This window comes from Nomascus leucogenys, chromosome 3 (assembly GCF_006542625.1).
Source record: "Nomascus leucogenys isolate Asia chromosome 3, Asia_NLE_v1, whole genome shotgun sequence".
NCBI classification, from domain to species: domain Eukaryota; kingdom Metazoa; phylum Chordata; class Mammalia; order Primates; family Hylobatidae; genus Nomascus; species Nomascus leucogenys.
Window position 1 is genome coordinate 54,559,281 of NC_044383.1, and position 14,622 is coordinate 54,573,902.

The 14,622-nt window shown below is 37.8% G+C and overlaps 2 protein-coding genes and 1 long non-coding RNA gene across 5 annotated transcripts in view; 1 reads left to right on the forward strand and 2 right to left on the reverse strand.

Moving 5' to 3' along the window:
* The window catches only part of FILIP1 (filamin A interacting protein 1), a 200,812-nt gene that overhangs the window by 27,404 nt on the left and 158,786 nt on the right, over positions 1–14,622 (forward strand). The window contains exon 2 of one of the 3 annotated variants that reach the window (XM_003271130.3): positions 12,797–12,962. The exons of the other annotated variants lie outside the window; for them this stretch is intronic. Within the exon in view, the coding sequence (XP_003271178.1) occupies positions 12,960–12,962 (3 nt within the window). The 5' untranslated portion in view covers positions 12,797–12,959. The remainder of the gene's footprint in view (positions 1–12,796; positions 12,963–14,622) is intronic. 3 annotated transcript variants of the gene reach the window in all.
* On the reverse strand, positions 656–3,069 carry LOC105738975 (ubiquitin-conjugating enzyme E2 variant 1-like). Its single transcript, XM_012502818.1, is given in 4 exon segments — positions 656–793; positions 932–972; positions 975–1,124; positions 3,030–3,069. Coding segments are annotated over 4 exon segments (369 nt in total).
* Positions 8,035–13,977, reverse strand: LOC105738980. Its single transcript, XR_001114824.2, has 5 exons — positions 13,875–13,977; positions 11,948–12,091; positions 11,641–11,772; positions 8,699–8,773; positions 8,035–8,230 (listed from the first exon to the last, which is right to left on the reverse strand). It is a non-coding gene; the product is annotated as an uncharacterized LOC105738980 (long non-coding RNA).

Consider the following 14,622-nt stretch of genomic DNA (forward strand, 5'->3'; position numbering starts at 1 on the left):
AATAAAAAGTAAATTAGGGTAAGGGGAATCAGAAGTGCTGAGCGTCAGTAGGGAAATGAAGATTATAATTATAAATACGATGGTCAGGGAATGCCTCATGGAGCAAGTAATGTTTGAGCAAAGACTTGAAAGAGGTGAGGAATAAGCCATGTGAATATCTGGGCAAAAAGTAAGCCAGGCAGAGAGAATAACCTGGGTGGGCCTTAAGCCGGGGACATGCTTGGCAGTTCGAGGAACAGCGCAATGGCTGGCGTGGCTGGAGCAGGTGAATGAGGGAGAGAGGAGTTGCAAAAGAGGTCTGAGAGGTAACAGATGGGGACAGCAAGCAGGGTCTTGTAGACCATTGTAAGAATTTTGACTTTTACTCCTTTTGAGAAGTTTTGTTTAGCAGAGAAGGAACATGATCTGATTTAAGTTTTTGGGTTTTTTTTATTTGGTTTTATTTTTGTTATAGCACAATTTATATATTTCAAGTGGACAAAAATTAGTGTCATTTTTGGAATCTTAAGATAAATTGTCCTTGAATGGGAGCTCCTTTCCAGTACTTTGAAGTCTGTAAGATTCACCTGGAAAATTTACTACTGTGGAAAATGAAGACTGCTTAAATCGAATGAGAGGATGGAGAAGAGCTTGTTTTTTTTTTTTTTTTTTTTTTTTAATTGCTGTGAAACTGTCCTTCAGGCAGCTGAAGGAGTTTCATATTTTCTTTAGACATTGTTAGGCACTGAAGCTCTTGCAGGACAACTTTGATGCTGTATGAATTCTGCCATTTTGCTAGCATTGATATGGGTCAGTGAAATGGGCCCACCACTTCACTGGAGCTAGTAACTCCATTCAGATTAATTTCTGTTACAAATCTTACAAAAGTGGCTGCTTCTGGTTATTTAGGTCCACATTTTACTTTAAGGCTGTATATTCGGTTTTCATAAATTGTTCTTGGAGGCCCAATTGTCAGCCCTGTGCATCTTGTGTCATGTCTTCATCATCTTCTAGACTGCAGTTAACTGTGCCATCTCCTGCTCCTTTCTGGGCTTCTTTGAGTTCTTCCAAGAGTTGGAAATTGTAAGGGACTTTTACTCCAGAGCCTGCAGTAGCTGCCGTTTTGTGTTGCTCTTGCTCCTTGACTTAAGTTTTGAAAGGTGAAGTTTAGCTTCACGTATGTTAAGAAGACATCATAGTAAGCCAAAGACAGAAGCAAGAAGGCTGGCTGGAGGCTGTTGCGTTATCTAGGTTGAAGATGATGGTGTCTAGGTCCAGGGTGGTAGCAATAGTAATAGTGAAAAGTGGTCATATTCTGGATATATTTTCTATGTTGAACTATTAAATTTCTGGATGGGTTGGATATGGATGTGAGAGAAAAGGAAGAGTCAGAGTTTCAGCCTAGCAACTAAAAAGATGCAGTCAGCATTAATGGGGGTGGGGAAGGCTACAGGAGGACCAGATAGAGGGTAAGACCAGAAGTTGAGTTTTGAACATGTTAAGTTTGAGATGTTTATTAAACGTAGAAGTAGAAGAGTTGAATGAGTTGCTGGATATACAGGTGCAGATTTGGGAGAATAGTATGAAGTTGAAATACGGTTACTAACAGGTAAGCAAATATATTCTTTGTTAATGAACCAAAGTCTTTGTACATCAGAAGATAGAATTGGCTGGCTGTGAGTTCAGGTAAAAATACCATTTTATTCTTAGCATGAGCTAAGAGACTTGTTAACAAATTTTGCTTTGCAAACATTTACAAAATATTCAGGCATTAAATTCAGTTTTAAAAAGGAACTATTTCCTGCATACATTGATGTTTAGTGTGCAGAGTTTTCTGTGATTTTCACAAAGCACTTGAGCATTTTTGTTAATATCAATGCTATGTTAGGACAAATGCTGGTATTATTTTCTCCCAGGCCCATAATATTTTTAGCGGTTAAACCCAAATCACTGTACTTTAAATAGACTTCATTTACCACTGCAGCATAAATAATCTATTTTTAGTCATTGGAAAGAAAATCTTGATGTTAATTTAAAAGAAGGAAATAATAAAATGTAAGTACTTGAGTATTAGGCCTGAGTCTATAAACACAAGTTAATCAAAATTGTGGAGCATTATAATCTTAAAAGGATGACATCAAGGGTCTGATGTCTTGGATTCTTAAGGACAGACATGGAACAGTCCAACATCTGTGCCAGAATGACCTCTGTGAAGCATAATATTTCCTTCTAAATATTTAGACATCATGATAGTTTTCCATCGTTTTAATTCATAAAATATGGATTTTTTAAAAGCCACAGAAGCATAGCAATTTTTTTCAGCTGTCCCCCTACCATCTCTACCTTGCTTTTAACCCCTATTAACTCCTAATGTGAACAATTCAACTAGAACCTTCTTTCAGAAACATGACCATCTACAAACATCTCTGGATAAGGAAATAAAATGACAAGGAAAAAGTTCACTGACTCTGAGCTGGTCATGAAATCTAAAGGTATTAATATGAATAAACTAAGATAAGAAATATCAGATAGCTTGTTGTGGTTTAACTTCATTGCTTTCATAATGCTTTTACTATATTTTTCTCTTGTTAAGACTCTGGCTGTTTTCTAGGTCAAATATATTCTAGTGACCCATGCTGTGCAAAGAATCCTTATTTTATGATACCCAGAAAACTGTTTTGGAAGTCTCAGAGGAATCATGTGAGTTAACATAGGAAACTCATTCAGTCTGTTTATTTTCAGCTGATTTGCTTTCTTAATTGAGTAATCCAAAAGTGGATATTTATGTAAAAGAAAAGATATTTTGCTATGTTTATACTTGAGCATAATTAGCTAGTTATTTTTCTTTCTCTTTACTTTTACTGCCACTACACACAAGCACAGTAACCAATTAAGTTATAATAGAACAAGATAATTCAATGGCTTGGTTGTTTATTCTGTATATTGAATGCTAAATGGAAAAAAAATTTATGTTGAATATATGAAATTTTTTCTTTCCATGAGATTATAAGTTAGGGAAAGGGGGTATGGGGCACAATAGTGGGCTTTACTTTGTGCACTGAGAGCAGCAATTCTAAGATCCACACACATGCCAGAACATGGAACTAAACGCAGACTCTCTGGCCCTTTGCTCACAGATATGACCTTTCTTGCTAATCTGTTTACTCTCTACCAAGAGCCAAGTGTATCATCTTCACATTTCTTGCATATATTATGCTCATTTTCCATTCTGTGGCCACTCTGAAGACTTCAGGTATAGATGAAATTATGTGACTGAAAAATAAACATCTGAGTAGCTACAGTCTTTGACCCCTCTTCTCATTCCCCTACCCCAGACTTTCCCACCTCCACTTAACTGCTCTTGGGCCACTGTGGTTATGAGGGAGGTAGTGGAGAAGTAGAGATGATAGAAAAGTGATTTCTTTGGAATGAGTAAAGGGATGGGGGGCAGCTTGTATAGAATGACCCGTCTTTGCACCCCCAGAAAGCAATGGCTTAACAGGAGAGTAAACACAGCCTGGGCAGTGGGCTTGGCTTGAGTTTGAGAGAAATTTTCTAGAGTTTAGAGAGAGGAAGGAAAGAAATTTGTTGAAGCAGCTACTGTACACAGCTATAGCAATACTCATCAATGTGTATATGTATATGTATGTGTGTGTGTATATATATACAGAGATATGAGATTTAATTTGTAAGATTTAATAAGATTTAACCTTATTTGCAATTATTTTTGATTATCAGCAAGATTTATATTAATGTGGTACATATCAAAATGGGCAAACTAGTTCTTCACAGCTGTTATCTCTCCTGATTGGGTCAGTGTCTCTTCTGTTTAGCCAGTGACCCTGCCATTCCAGCTGTGCAGCCTCTCCCCTGGAATTCTCTGGGCCTCCTCACAATCCAGAAGACAAAGGGGTCAAGCTTGGTGCCTCATAGGGCCTCCAAGTCATTTCAGCACTATAGCTGGCATCCTCAGAAACTCACTTCAGCACCACAGCTGACATCCATTCTGACTAGTTGTTAAATATTTAAAATCCCATCTCTGATTGTGATCTATCTGGAGCTGGGCCCTAAAGAGATGAGATACTTAGAAAGGGCAAGTCCATGTGGGCTTCATAGTTGGTAGGGGAAGAAAGAGAGGTGGTAAGAAGTGTGGAAATAAAAATGGGGCATGAAAAGGAGACTGAAGGGTGTGGGAAGAGAGGTGAAGACACACTGCTGAAGAAGGGCACTGTGAACAAGTGTGTCCTACATCTGGATGGCCTGGGGCAGCCATGCCTTTGCTTTTCATGCCTCACTTTTCTTTTTTTTTTTTTTTTTTTTTTTATTATACTTTAGGGTTTTAGGGTACATGTGCACAATGTGCAGGTTTGTTACATATGTATCCATGTGCCATGTTGATTTCCTGCACCCATTAACTCGTCATTTAGCATTAGGTGTATCTCCTAATGCTGTCCCTCCCCCTCCCCCCACCCCACAACAGTCCCCGGAGTGTGATGTTCCCCTTCCTGTGTCCATGAGTTCTCATTGTTCAATTCCCACCTATGAGAGAGAACATGCGGTGTTTGGTTTTTTGTCCTTGCGATAGTTTACTGAGAATGATGTTTTCCAGTTTCATCCATGTCCCTACAAAGGACACGAACTCATCATTTTTTATGGCTGCATAGTATTCCATGGTGTATATGTGCCACATTTTCTTAATCCAGTCTATCGTTGTTGGACATTTGGGTTGGTTCCAACTCTTTGCTATTGTGAATAGTGCCGCAATAAACATACGTGTGCATGTGTCTTTATAGCAGCATGATTTATAGTCCTTTGGGTATATACCCAGTAATGGGATGGCTGGGTCAAATGGTATTTCTAGTTCGAGATCCCTGAGGAATCGCCACACTGACTTCCACAATGGTTGAACTAGTTTACAGTCCCACCAACAGTGTAAAAGTGTTCCTATTTCTCCACATCCTCTCCAGCACCTGTTGTTTCCTGATTTTTTAATGATGGCCATTTTTTCAAGTGAGGACCTATCCTTGCTTGAAAGTTGTGTAGGCACCTTCGAGAAAATACTTCGTATTGCCTCCTCTGAGCGTGCACACCCCATCCTCTCTTCTGCTAAGCGCCTGTGTTGCATGCACACACTTTGCCCTTGTTCAAGCGGTGCTCAGTAAGAATTCTTGAATGTTTGCTTTCTAATGTGTATGTCCAGGCAACTTCATGCAGTGAATTTGGAAATAACCTAATTTATCACCTTCATTTTGCAAATGAGAGAATAAAATGGGTCTAAAGAAATCAAATAATTGCCGTATGTCCCTCAAATCCAGGGATGATTCTCCTACTAACACTGTAGGTCTCAAACTGCAGGTTTCCTGAGGGAAATTATGTTACAAATCAGGACAAACTTCTCAACTGGTTCTGTGCTTTGAGAACAATGGACTTTGTTTTTTTCTTTACTTATGAAAATTTAGAAAAATATTCAAAATATTACATTGACTGAAAAAATCCATATGACCACATTAAAAATATATATGTGAACATAATTTTAGGCAAAGGAAAAATTCTATGCCCAAGCCAATAAATTGTCTTCTATGGTGTCATGAGAGGCAATTAAAGAATAGACTCTGGATCCCAAATTGCTTAGGCTCAAATTTTAGCAGAGCAATATTTAACAAGTTACTTAACTTCTCTCTGCCTTGGATTCCTTATTTGTAAAAATGAGAATAATGTACCATTTTATAGAGTGGGTCTGATGATTATGCAAGACGATTTAGCTTAGAGCCATGCCTAGCACGTAGCAGGGCTGCTTGTATTGTTATTATCACAGTTTTTGTGGGCTGAGGTTTTCTACAGCCCAGATTCAGAGAGTAAGAGGAACTTGATTTCCTTCAAATCAGATTTGATAAGTACAAAAGTGAAAGGTCAGATAGAGAGGGAGGTTGTGTGGGTTATTACAGTAAACAATAAATCCTACTTGAGTTATGTACCTAATATGTTAGCTACAGAAAAATTTGAAAGTACTAAACGTTTGTTACAAATCAGCTTGTTTGGGCCAGTTCTATTTTTATCAGTATGTCTTATCTCTCTTAATAAGCAAATCGTGTCCAATCAAAGCCAGAAAAAAACAAAGCTAACAAGTATTCTGACTCAACACATTTTTTTGTAACACTCAGAAAGCTCAGTCTTTTATAGTCTTTTGACCATATTGTCTTGGTTATCTTCTGAGATGAGATGCACAAAAACCTGTAATGAGAACTAGGGCTCACAATGGAATCTCAGAAATAGAGGCTAAATTACCATTTCCAAAAGGGGAACTTTTCACCTCAGCATTAAATCAAGCCTCAGAAGAAAATGAAAGTTATTATTAGTAATTCTGACAGTTATTTGACTCTAAGACGGCTGAAATTCCTAGATATCTACTTTGTAAAATAATTTATTGATCCCAAATTCTCAACTACAGAAATGATTCAACATCTAATATTACTCCTATAAAAATTTAGCTTCCTACTTTAGGATGTAATAGATTTCTCCCCAAATAATATTTAGATTCTTTAAAAAATATGTTAATATGCATAAAATGACTGTAAGTCATCAGAAAGATGTATTAAGAGCTGAATACCTTTAGAATGGCAGAAAGGACTTTCTCTTCAGAGTGCTACTAAATTCTAGGGAGAGTATCTTTATCCCTTTTTAGTCTTCATATATTTGCTGAGACTTAGCAAAAATACTTTGAGGGTTCTAGTTAGCTTGATCATGCCTCACACTTCCTGAAGAAGGTTGCAGTTGTGGAGACCGCACTAAATTCCTGAAGGAGTTCCAGCCAAAGAATCCGTAGACATGCTCCAACTGACTGGGCTGAGGAGATTTTTTGTTGTCTTTTAGGTGAAGAGCTAATGGCAGAGGGAATTATGGGGCCTCCTAGTCATAGGATCACCATTGTCTTTATTGGCTCTGTTGGAGTCTAAGTGTTTTCCCAAATAAAATGAAAATTACAGCAGGAGTCAGTAGCATTTCCTTTCTCAAAATAATGTTTGATTTGAATTACTTATAATTATTTAACTCACTCAAAGAGGTTAATGTAAATATTTGAGAAACTGCCTCCCAGGAAACAGAGAAATGACTTCAAGATTCTGAAAATTATCTTCTAATTCTCTTGGGAATGCAAAGTGTGTGGGTAACCTAAATATCAAGAGACAGGAAATACGTTTGACAATTGGAAAGACTGCTATTGAAATGCATCCCTGTTAAATCAATGGATCAAAAAGTAACAGAAAATTATGTGTCTAAAAGGGAATGTAGATGTTAATATAAATAACAATGACAGGATGGATGTTTCAAGAGGATATTAAAAAGGAATAGATTCAGATCTCAGTTGTACCAGGCCTGGTAAAAGCAATGTAAATGGCAAAGTCTTATTTCTTTTGAAAGTTTTGTAATGATCGGATGATAGGGCTGAAGGGACTGAGAAGGAAGGAGGAAACTCTTTTCCAATATCTTCAATAGGATATACCCTTTTCTAAATTCATTTTTATGTTTCATATGAAAATTCTTTTAATAGGATGAGTACTCCTTAGTTAGATAATGTGGTTCAACCAATTATTCCTCTATAGTCCAATCCTGCCAACAATTCATACTAGTAATTAATAACATGCTGAATGAATATTTTTAAAACTGCATTTTAAAAAACTCAACTCATAATTTAAGAAAATATTTCAGTAAGCAGTGGCAGGGAATCATTGCAGACACTCACAGAAAAGAAGCAATAAAAATCGGTCTGTTAAAATAAAACCAAGCAGGATCAGAGACAGTGTATAGTGTCATTAGATTCTTAGGTCATTAGATTATCTTGGCTGGCTCTTTACTTAGATGAGCCATGTTGCTTGCTTTGGGGCCTCCAGGCAAACCTTATGTGGCAAGAATTGACGTATGAATACATTTTCAGTACACCACTTCGTGTTATTTCACAGGCCTCTGACATTTGGCTGTCCCCCAAATAATCTCTAGTAGGTTTCATCAATGCCTTCATTTTTCTTTTGTAATACTTAATAACTTCTTTGGGTAGTTTTTTTTCTTTTGAGTAGTTTTTATTTAAGCAATTTTTCCACATCCATGAGCAAGGAAATACTTGAATAAGGAGTTAGGCTCTCCTAAAGACTCAAACAATTTATCTTTGTAGCTCCAAGAAAAAGTAGGAGTAGGAGAGAGTAGACATGATCAGAGCTCATTCCAAGCCAGCGTTTTCACTCTTCCCTTGCTTCCTTTCCTATAAATAAAATTTGGGGTGGGGAAAAGATTTGGAAAAATATTTGAGAAAAATTTTATCCCTATTCCTCCTCTTCCTCCCAGCCGGAGACCACCCAGGGGCTTGACTGATGTTTTCTATTGGAGAAGTCTGAAGGAATCCACTCTTGGGTAGCTTAAGTGCATCTGCTTTAGTAGGCAACATTTCTGAGCCACACAGAAATGGAGCCAGTTTTCTTGGTTTGCCTCCAAGTTGACCAACTTTGAAATTAATTAGCTGTGAGGCTTAGAGCAAGCCACTTTAACTCCTCTAGACCCTCTATTCTTTTCTAATAAAAAGAAGAAGAAAGAATAGATGTTCTCAAAGGTCATTCTAGATAAAAATTTCTCAATTGCAACATTATTGACATTTTGGACTGAATATTCTTTGTTGTGATGTGCTGTCGGAGGTGTTGTAGAATGTTTAACAGCATCCCTGGCCTCTACCCACCTGATGCAGTAGCGTCCTTCCTAGTTTTGACATCCCCAAATGTCTCTAGCTATTGCCAGATGTCCCCCAGGGAGACTGAAAGATAAAATACAAGACACCCAGTTAAATTTGTATGTCAGATAAAGAATGAATTGTTTTATTGTATTTAATTGGACATATTTATACTAAAAATTTACTTGTTTTTTGTCTGAAATTCAGATTTAATTGAGCATTCTGATTATTAATTTGCTAAATCTGGTAGCCTTATTGGTGGGGTGGGTGAGGTGGTGGCACAAAATTGCTTTCTCCTCCACTCCATTGAAAACCAATGTTCTAGGCAAAAAGTTTTTTAAAAACATATGGTTTTGTTCTCCTCGGAGTTTTCCATATTAGAATAATTAAAGGGATAGGCCAGACTTCCATTAGATCAGATTTTTGGAAATGTTCCTGATTGATTAATTTTGCATTCATAGATATAGCTATTCTAAAAAAGAATATTTTTCAACAATGTTAGTATAGGGATGTCAGACAATGACCATTCCTTTTAGCCACTGCTGATTTCTCTCTGAGAAGTCTAAACATATGCTTAGGGCATTGATAAAACAGAAACTAGAGAGAGAGAGAGATAGAGAGAGAGAGAGAGAGAGAGAGACTTTGTTTGAAATAATTAGGTTTTTTTTAAAGCATCAGCGTAGTAGACACTATGGGAGAAGTTCTAACTTTGTGGAACTTATTTTGAATTCCATATGAAAGTGGGGTGAAGCATAATCTTTTCAGTGCCTAGGGATTTTGAGTTTCTAACCCTGGCCTGATTTCAGGACATTTTACCCAACATCAGTCATAACAGAAAGAGGGTTTGCCACAGGTAGTTCACTCCTCCTTTCTACCCTAAGCTCTTGAGCAGTTATGTATAAAGAGCAGTTCTATAAAGAAGTGTGCATATGGAGAAGTGGATAAACAAATGAAACAGAGCTTTAGATACATGTCTTTGTGTTGTGCCAAACTCAACACACTGCTTTTTCAATTTGAGCCAGACTCATCTGACCAATTTAGGGTCTGGCATTTTTTTATTTCCACTGGTACTTGCTGTCTTCATGATAGCACGGGGCTTGAAGACTCAACATAAGGATGAGGGAGTCATGAGGATGTTGAAACTCATAAAATATGGCAGTGATAACTGTAAGCCTGCAGTGCTCATAGATAGTAAAGGATATAAAAAATATTTTATCATTGTTATTGATAAAGGTTTTTTCAGTGCTTTCCATAGGTATGAATTAAATGCTGAAAGAAGGCTGAACAGCATAAAATTTTTCCTCTTTTACAAACTTCCATATCATTTAGAAAAATAATACATGCAGATAAGAAAAGGTAACAAAGAAAATATTGGATAAAAAAAGAACATTTTTGGGAATACAGTGGCTCACGCCTGTAATCCCAACACTTTGGGAGGCCGAGGCGGGCGGATCACGAGGTCAAGAGATCGAGACCATCCTGGCCAACATGATGAAACCCTGTCTCTACTAAAAATACAAAAATTAGCTGGGCATGGTGGCATGTGCCTGTAATCCCAGTTACTCAGGATGCTGAGGCAGGAGAATCATTTGAGCCCAGGAGGGGGAGGTTGCAGTGAGCTGAGGTCGTGCCACCACACTGCAGCCTGGCAACAGAGCAAGATCCGTCTCAAAAAAAAAAAGAAAAGAAAAAGAAAAAAGAATACTTTTTTCTATGAGTGTATGTAAAATATTAAAAATATTAAATGAAACACACTTTTATTGAAAACTTATTTGTTCTTTATCTGAGATTCCAAGTTAACTGAGTATCCTGTATATTTATTTGCTAAATGTGACAAATAAATATATCTTGCAATATATGCTAGATGCCAAAAGATTGTTTACATATTTGGTGTTCTAGAAGTTGAGAGGAGATACTGCTTCTTTCTCAATCTCAGCATTATTGGCATTTTAGGCTGGATAAATCTTTGTTGTTGGGGCCGGGGGCTGCCCTATGCATGGTAAAATGTTTAGCGGAATCTCTGGCTTTTACTCATACATGCCAGTAGTACCCTCAACCCCTTTGTGACAACCAAAAATGTTTCCAGATATTGTCAAATGTTACCTGGGGAGGAAAATCTCTGATTGAGAACCACTAGCCTCTTAGTGTGGAAGAAGACTTAGGAGAGATATCACTTAAGTAGGGCCTAGCAGGATGTGTGAGATTTTGCAAGAAAGAGGTAGTTTTGATGCAGAGCATTTTAGGTGAGGGAAAAGGCATAAATACAGATTTCAAGGTATAAAAGTTGAGAGTAAGTTTGGGGTAGAGTAAGCAGATGAGTTTAACTATATAGTTATTATTCATATGGGAAACAGTGGGATTGTAAAGTACTTTAAGAAATAGAACATATTTTGTGACTCTGCCTATGCCCACAGCAGCCTAAGTATCTTGACCTTAGTAGCTGTTCAGTAATTCACTGGTTATTTGATTTGAAAGGTAAATGTATCAGGATAAGAAAGCCTTGAATGGAAAGTCTAAGAGGTAAAACTTTTTCTGGTGGGCAGTGGAGAGCCCTTGAAGGTTATTTGAGCAAGGGAATGGCATGACCTTGAGGAAGTCAAGCTGTTCTGGGGTTGATTGGGTTCAGTTATCTCAATGGTGAGAGAAAGGAGTTGGAATTGAGAATAGTAATAGCAATCACCTTTAAAAGAATTTTCCCCCCACAATTTACAAAGCACTTTGCCTGCATTTTCTAATTTGGTTGTCCCAAAAATCCAGTATCAATTTCATTAAAAATTTTTCTTTATTTATTTTTCTTCCCAACTAGCACTGATGTTTGGACATCGCAATAAAAATGAGTTTTGGCTACATTTCATGCCATGAAAAAAACTCTCACAATGTTATTTTTTTTTTTTTTTTTTTTTTGTCCTTCAAGTTGTGATGTCATCAAAGGGCCTGGGCAACTGATTTACCTTATGGGCAAAGATGGAGTTGAGTGGCACTCTGTCCTTGGCAGGGAGGAGCTTTTAAACCTGGGCTCCTCTCTGTGTCTGGAATCCGGGTTGAAAGCATTTCCTTTTGCTTCTTCAGATGAATAAGTGGCACTGTACAAGCATTAAAAGAGATGTCTGTCATATGAATTTGGCATTGTCCCCCCACCCCCCCAATCTCTTGAAAGTCTGTTTGTGGTGCCACAGGATTAGTCCTTAACCACTCTGTTCTTTCCATCCCCAGAGAGGCCAGACAGCTTTCTTTCTAATGCTCCCACCTCCTAGGTACCCTTTCTATTTACTGTAGGATCGGATCTTATCCTGTGGAGAAGTTACATAATTTTGGGTGTTATGAGGTAATGCACGGCTCTTCTTTTTTTCCCCTGCTCCCTCAAAACAAACATTTCTTGTTCCTTGGTTCTTCAGCGTCTGACTGATGTTAGGACAAAGATGAGAATAAATTAGTTGATCCTACAAAAACGAAATGAGTAATTAGGAGAAAACTCAACTACGGCTAAAATTGGTTTCTGCTAATTAAAAACATTGGCAAGCAAAAGATTGTCAATATGTTCTAGATTTAGTCACCAGGAAATCAGGCCTATTGTAGAAATGTTTCTCATCATAAGAAAAGACATGGGACTTCACGGACTCTAAATTTCTTGAATCCATAATTTTGGTTAGCAGTATTCCATTTAGTTATTCTTTGTTATTACTGTTTGTAGTTGGCGGAATAGCCCCCCTGAAGATGTCCACACCTTAATCTCTGACTCCTGTGAATGTTACATGGCAAAAGAGACTTTGTAGGTGTGACTAGGGTTATGGACCTTAAGATGAGGAGATTATTTTGAATCATCCAAGTGGGCCCAATCTACTCCCATGCATCTTTAAAAGCAGAGCATTTCATCCAGCTAGAGGGAAGAGAGATGCTGCAAAAGGGAAAGTCAGAGAGATTCCAAGCATGAGAAGGACTCAATGCACTATTGCTGGTGTTGAGATGTAGGGTTCTAGTGTGAGGATCAAGGGGAGAATTTTAGGAAGTAAAGGCCTCTCCACTGACATCCATAAAAAAGCAGAGACCTCAGTCCTACAGCTGTAAGGACCATAATCCTGCTAACAACCTGAACGATCTTGGAGACAGGTTCTTCGCAGAGCCTCCAGTAAAGAGCACATCACTGAAACACCTTGATTTTATCATTGAGAGACCCTAAGCAGAAGAACCAATTAAGCCACGCTGTATCTAGACTTCTGATCTGCAGAAACTGTGAGATAATAAATGGATGTTGTTTTAAGCCTGGAAATTTATGGTAATTTGTCATGGCAGCAATAGAAAACTAATACAGTGTTCTTTGTCATTGTTTCTGTCTTCATTAGTGTCACCATCATTGTTATGACTTATTGTGTATTTGCATCACATGACATGGCCCCAAGTACCAGGCTTTGCCACTAGATTTTAAGACCTTAAGGACAGAGATTTTTTTTTTCTCTTTCTCTCTTTCACTCTGGCCAGAGTGCTCTGGCCTGTTCATAGTTCACAGTGACCTTGAACCCCTGGGCTCAATTGATCCACCTGCACCAGCCTCCAGAGTAGCTAGGACTAGAGGTGCATAACACCAAGCTAGGCTAACTTTTTAAATTTTTTGTAGAGATGGGGTCTTGCTATGTTGCCCAGGCTGGTTTCAAACTTCTGGGCTCAAGCAGTCCTCCCACCTCAGCCTCCCAAAGTGCTGGGATTACAGGTGTGAGCCACCATTCCCAGCCTTTCTCCCTCTCTTAAAAAATTTTCACCTATGTAATCTCTAGCACTTCAAACAGTTGTCTAACACATACTATGTGCACAATAGATATTTACTGAATGACTATATAGGGCTACAAAATAGTTTTCAATATTATCCCTTCCTTAGTGGAGTTTAAAAATCTAGTTGAAGCATCAAAATCTCAATTAACTTTCAAAACAGGACAATATATTTCAGTGCTAAAGGAGAGGTCTAGACAATACATATTGTAGTCAATACATATTGTAGTTTTCTAGGGGCATAGAAGTTGCAGTGGGTACAGGTGGAAATACATTTCATGGAGAAGATAGGCCTTTGGGTAAGATGACTAAAGAAGCAAAGCAAAGCAAAGGGGAGAAGGACAGGAGAAAAAGACAACAGCCTTACAACTCTGCACGGGGTAATCCAAGATGACCAGCTTAGGGTAATCCAAGATGTACTAACCTTGGCTTGAGCCTGATGGTGAGACTGCTGTGTCATCTGCAGTCCCTTGCCTTGCTGGAAATTACAGCTAACACTTTATAGTACAAAACACCTATCAATGGGCACCAAGGTTTCAGTTATCAACATTCTTGATCATTCCTTTTATTCTTCCATCTGGCTTTTTGTCTCATCAAAATATGACACCTTCATGTTAAATGGCATCATACCTTACTTTTTAAAAATAAATTTTAATGCAAAAGGAATACATGGTCACTACAGACTACTTGGGAAAAAATAAGTATAAAGAAAATAAATCATACACAATTTCACCACCCAAAATAACTGCCGAGTAGTTTGATGTTTATGCACAAGATATAGTTTTATATCTAATTCTTATTTTCTGTGTAATTTCCTATAACGTGAATAAACCATAACTTATTTGATAACTCCTTCATTATGGGTCATCTAAGTTGTTTCCAATGTTGTGGAATTTGGAATCCAATAATATAGCAAAGACTTGGAACCAACCCAAATGTCCAACAACGATAGACTGGATTAAGAAAATGTGGCACATACACACCATGGAATACTATGCAGCCATAAAAAATGATGAGTTCATGTCCTTTGTAGGGACATGGATGAAGCTGGAAACCATCATTCTCAGCAAACTATCGCAAGGACAAAAAACCAAACACCGCATGTTCTCACTCATAGGTGGGAATTGAACAATGAGAACACATGGACACAGGAAGGGGAACATCACACACCA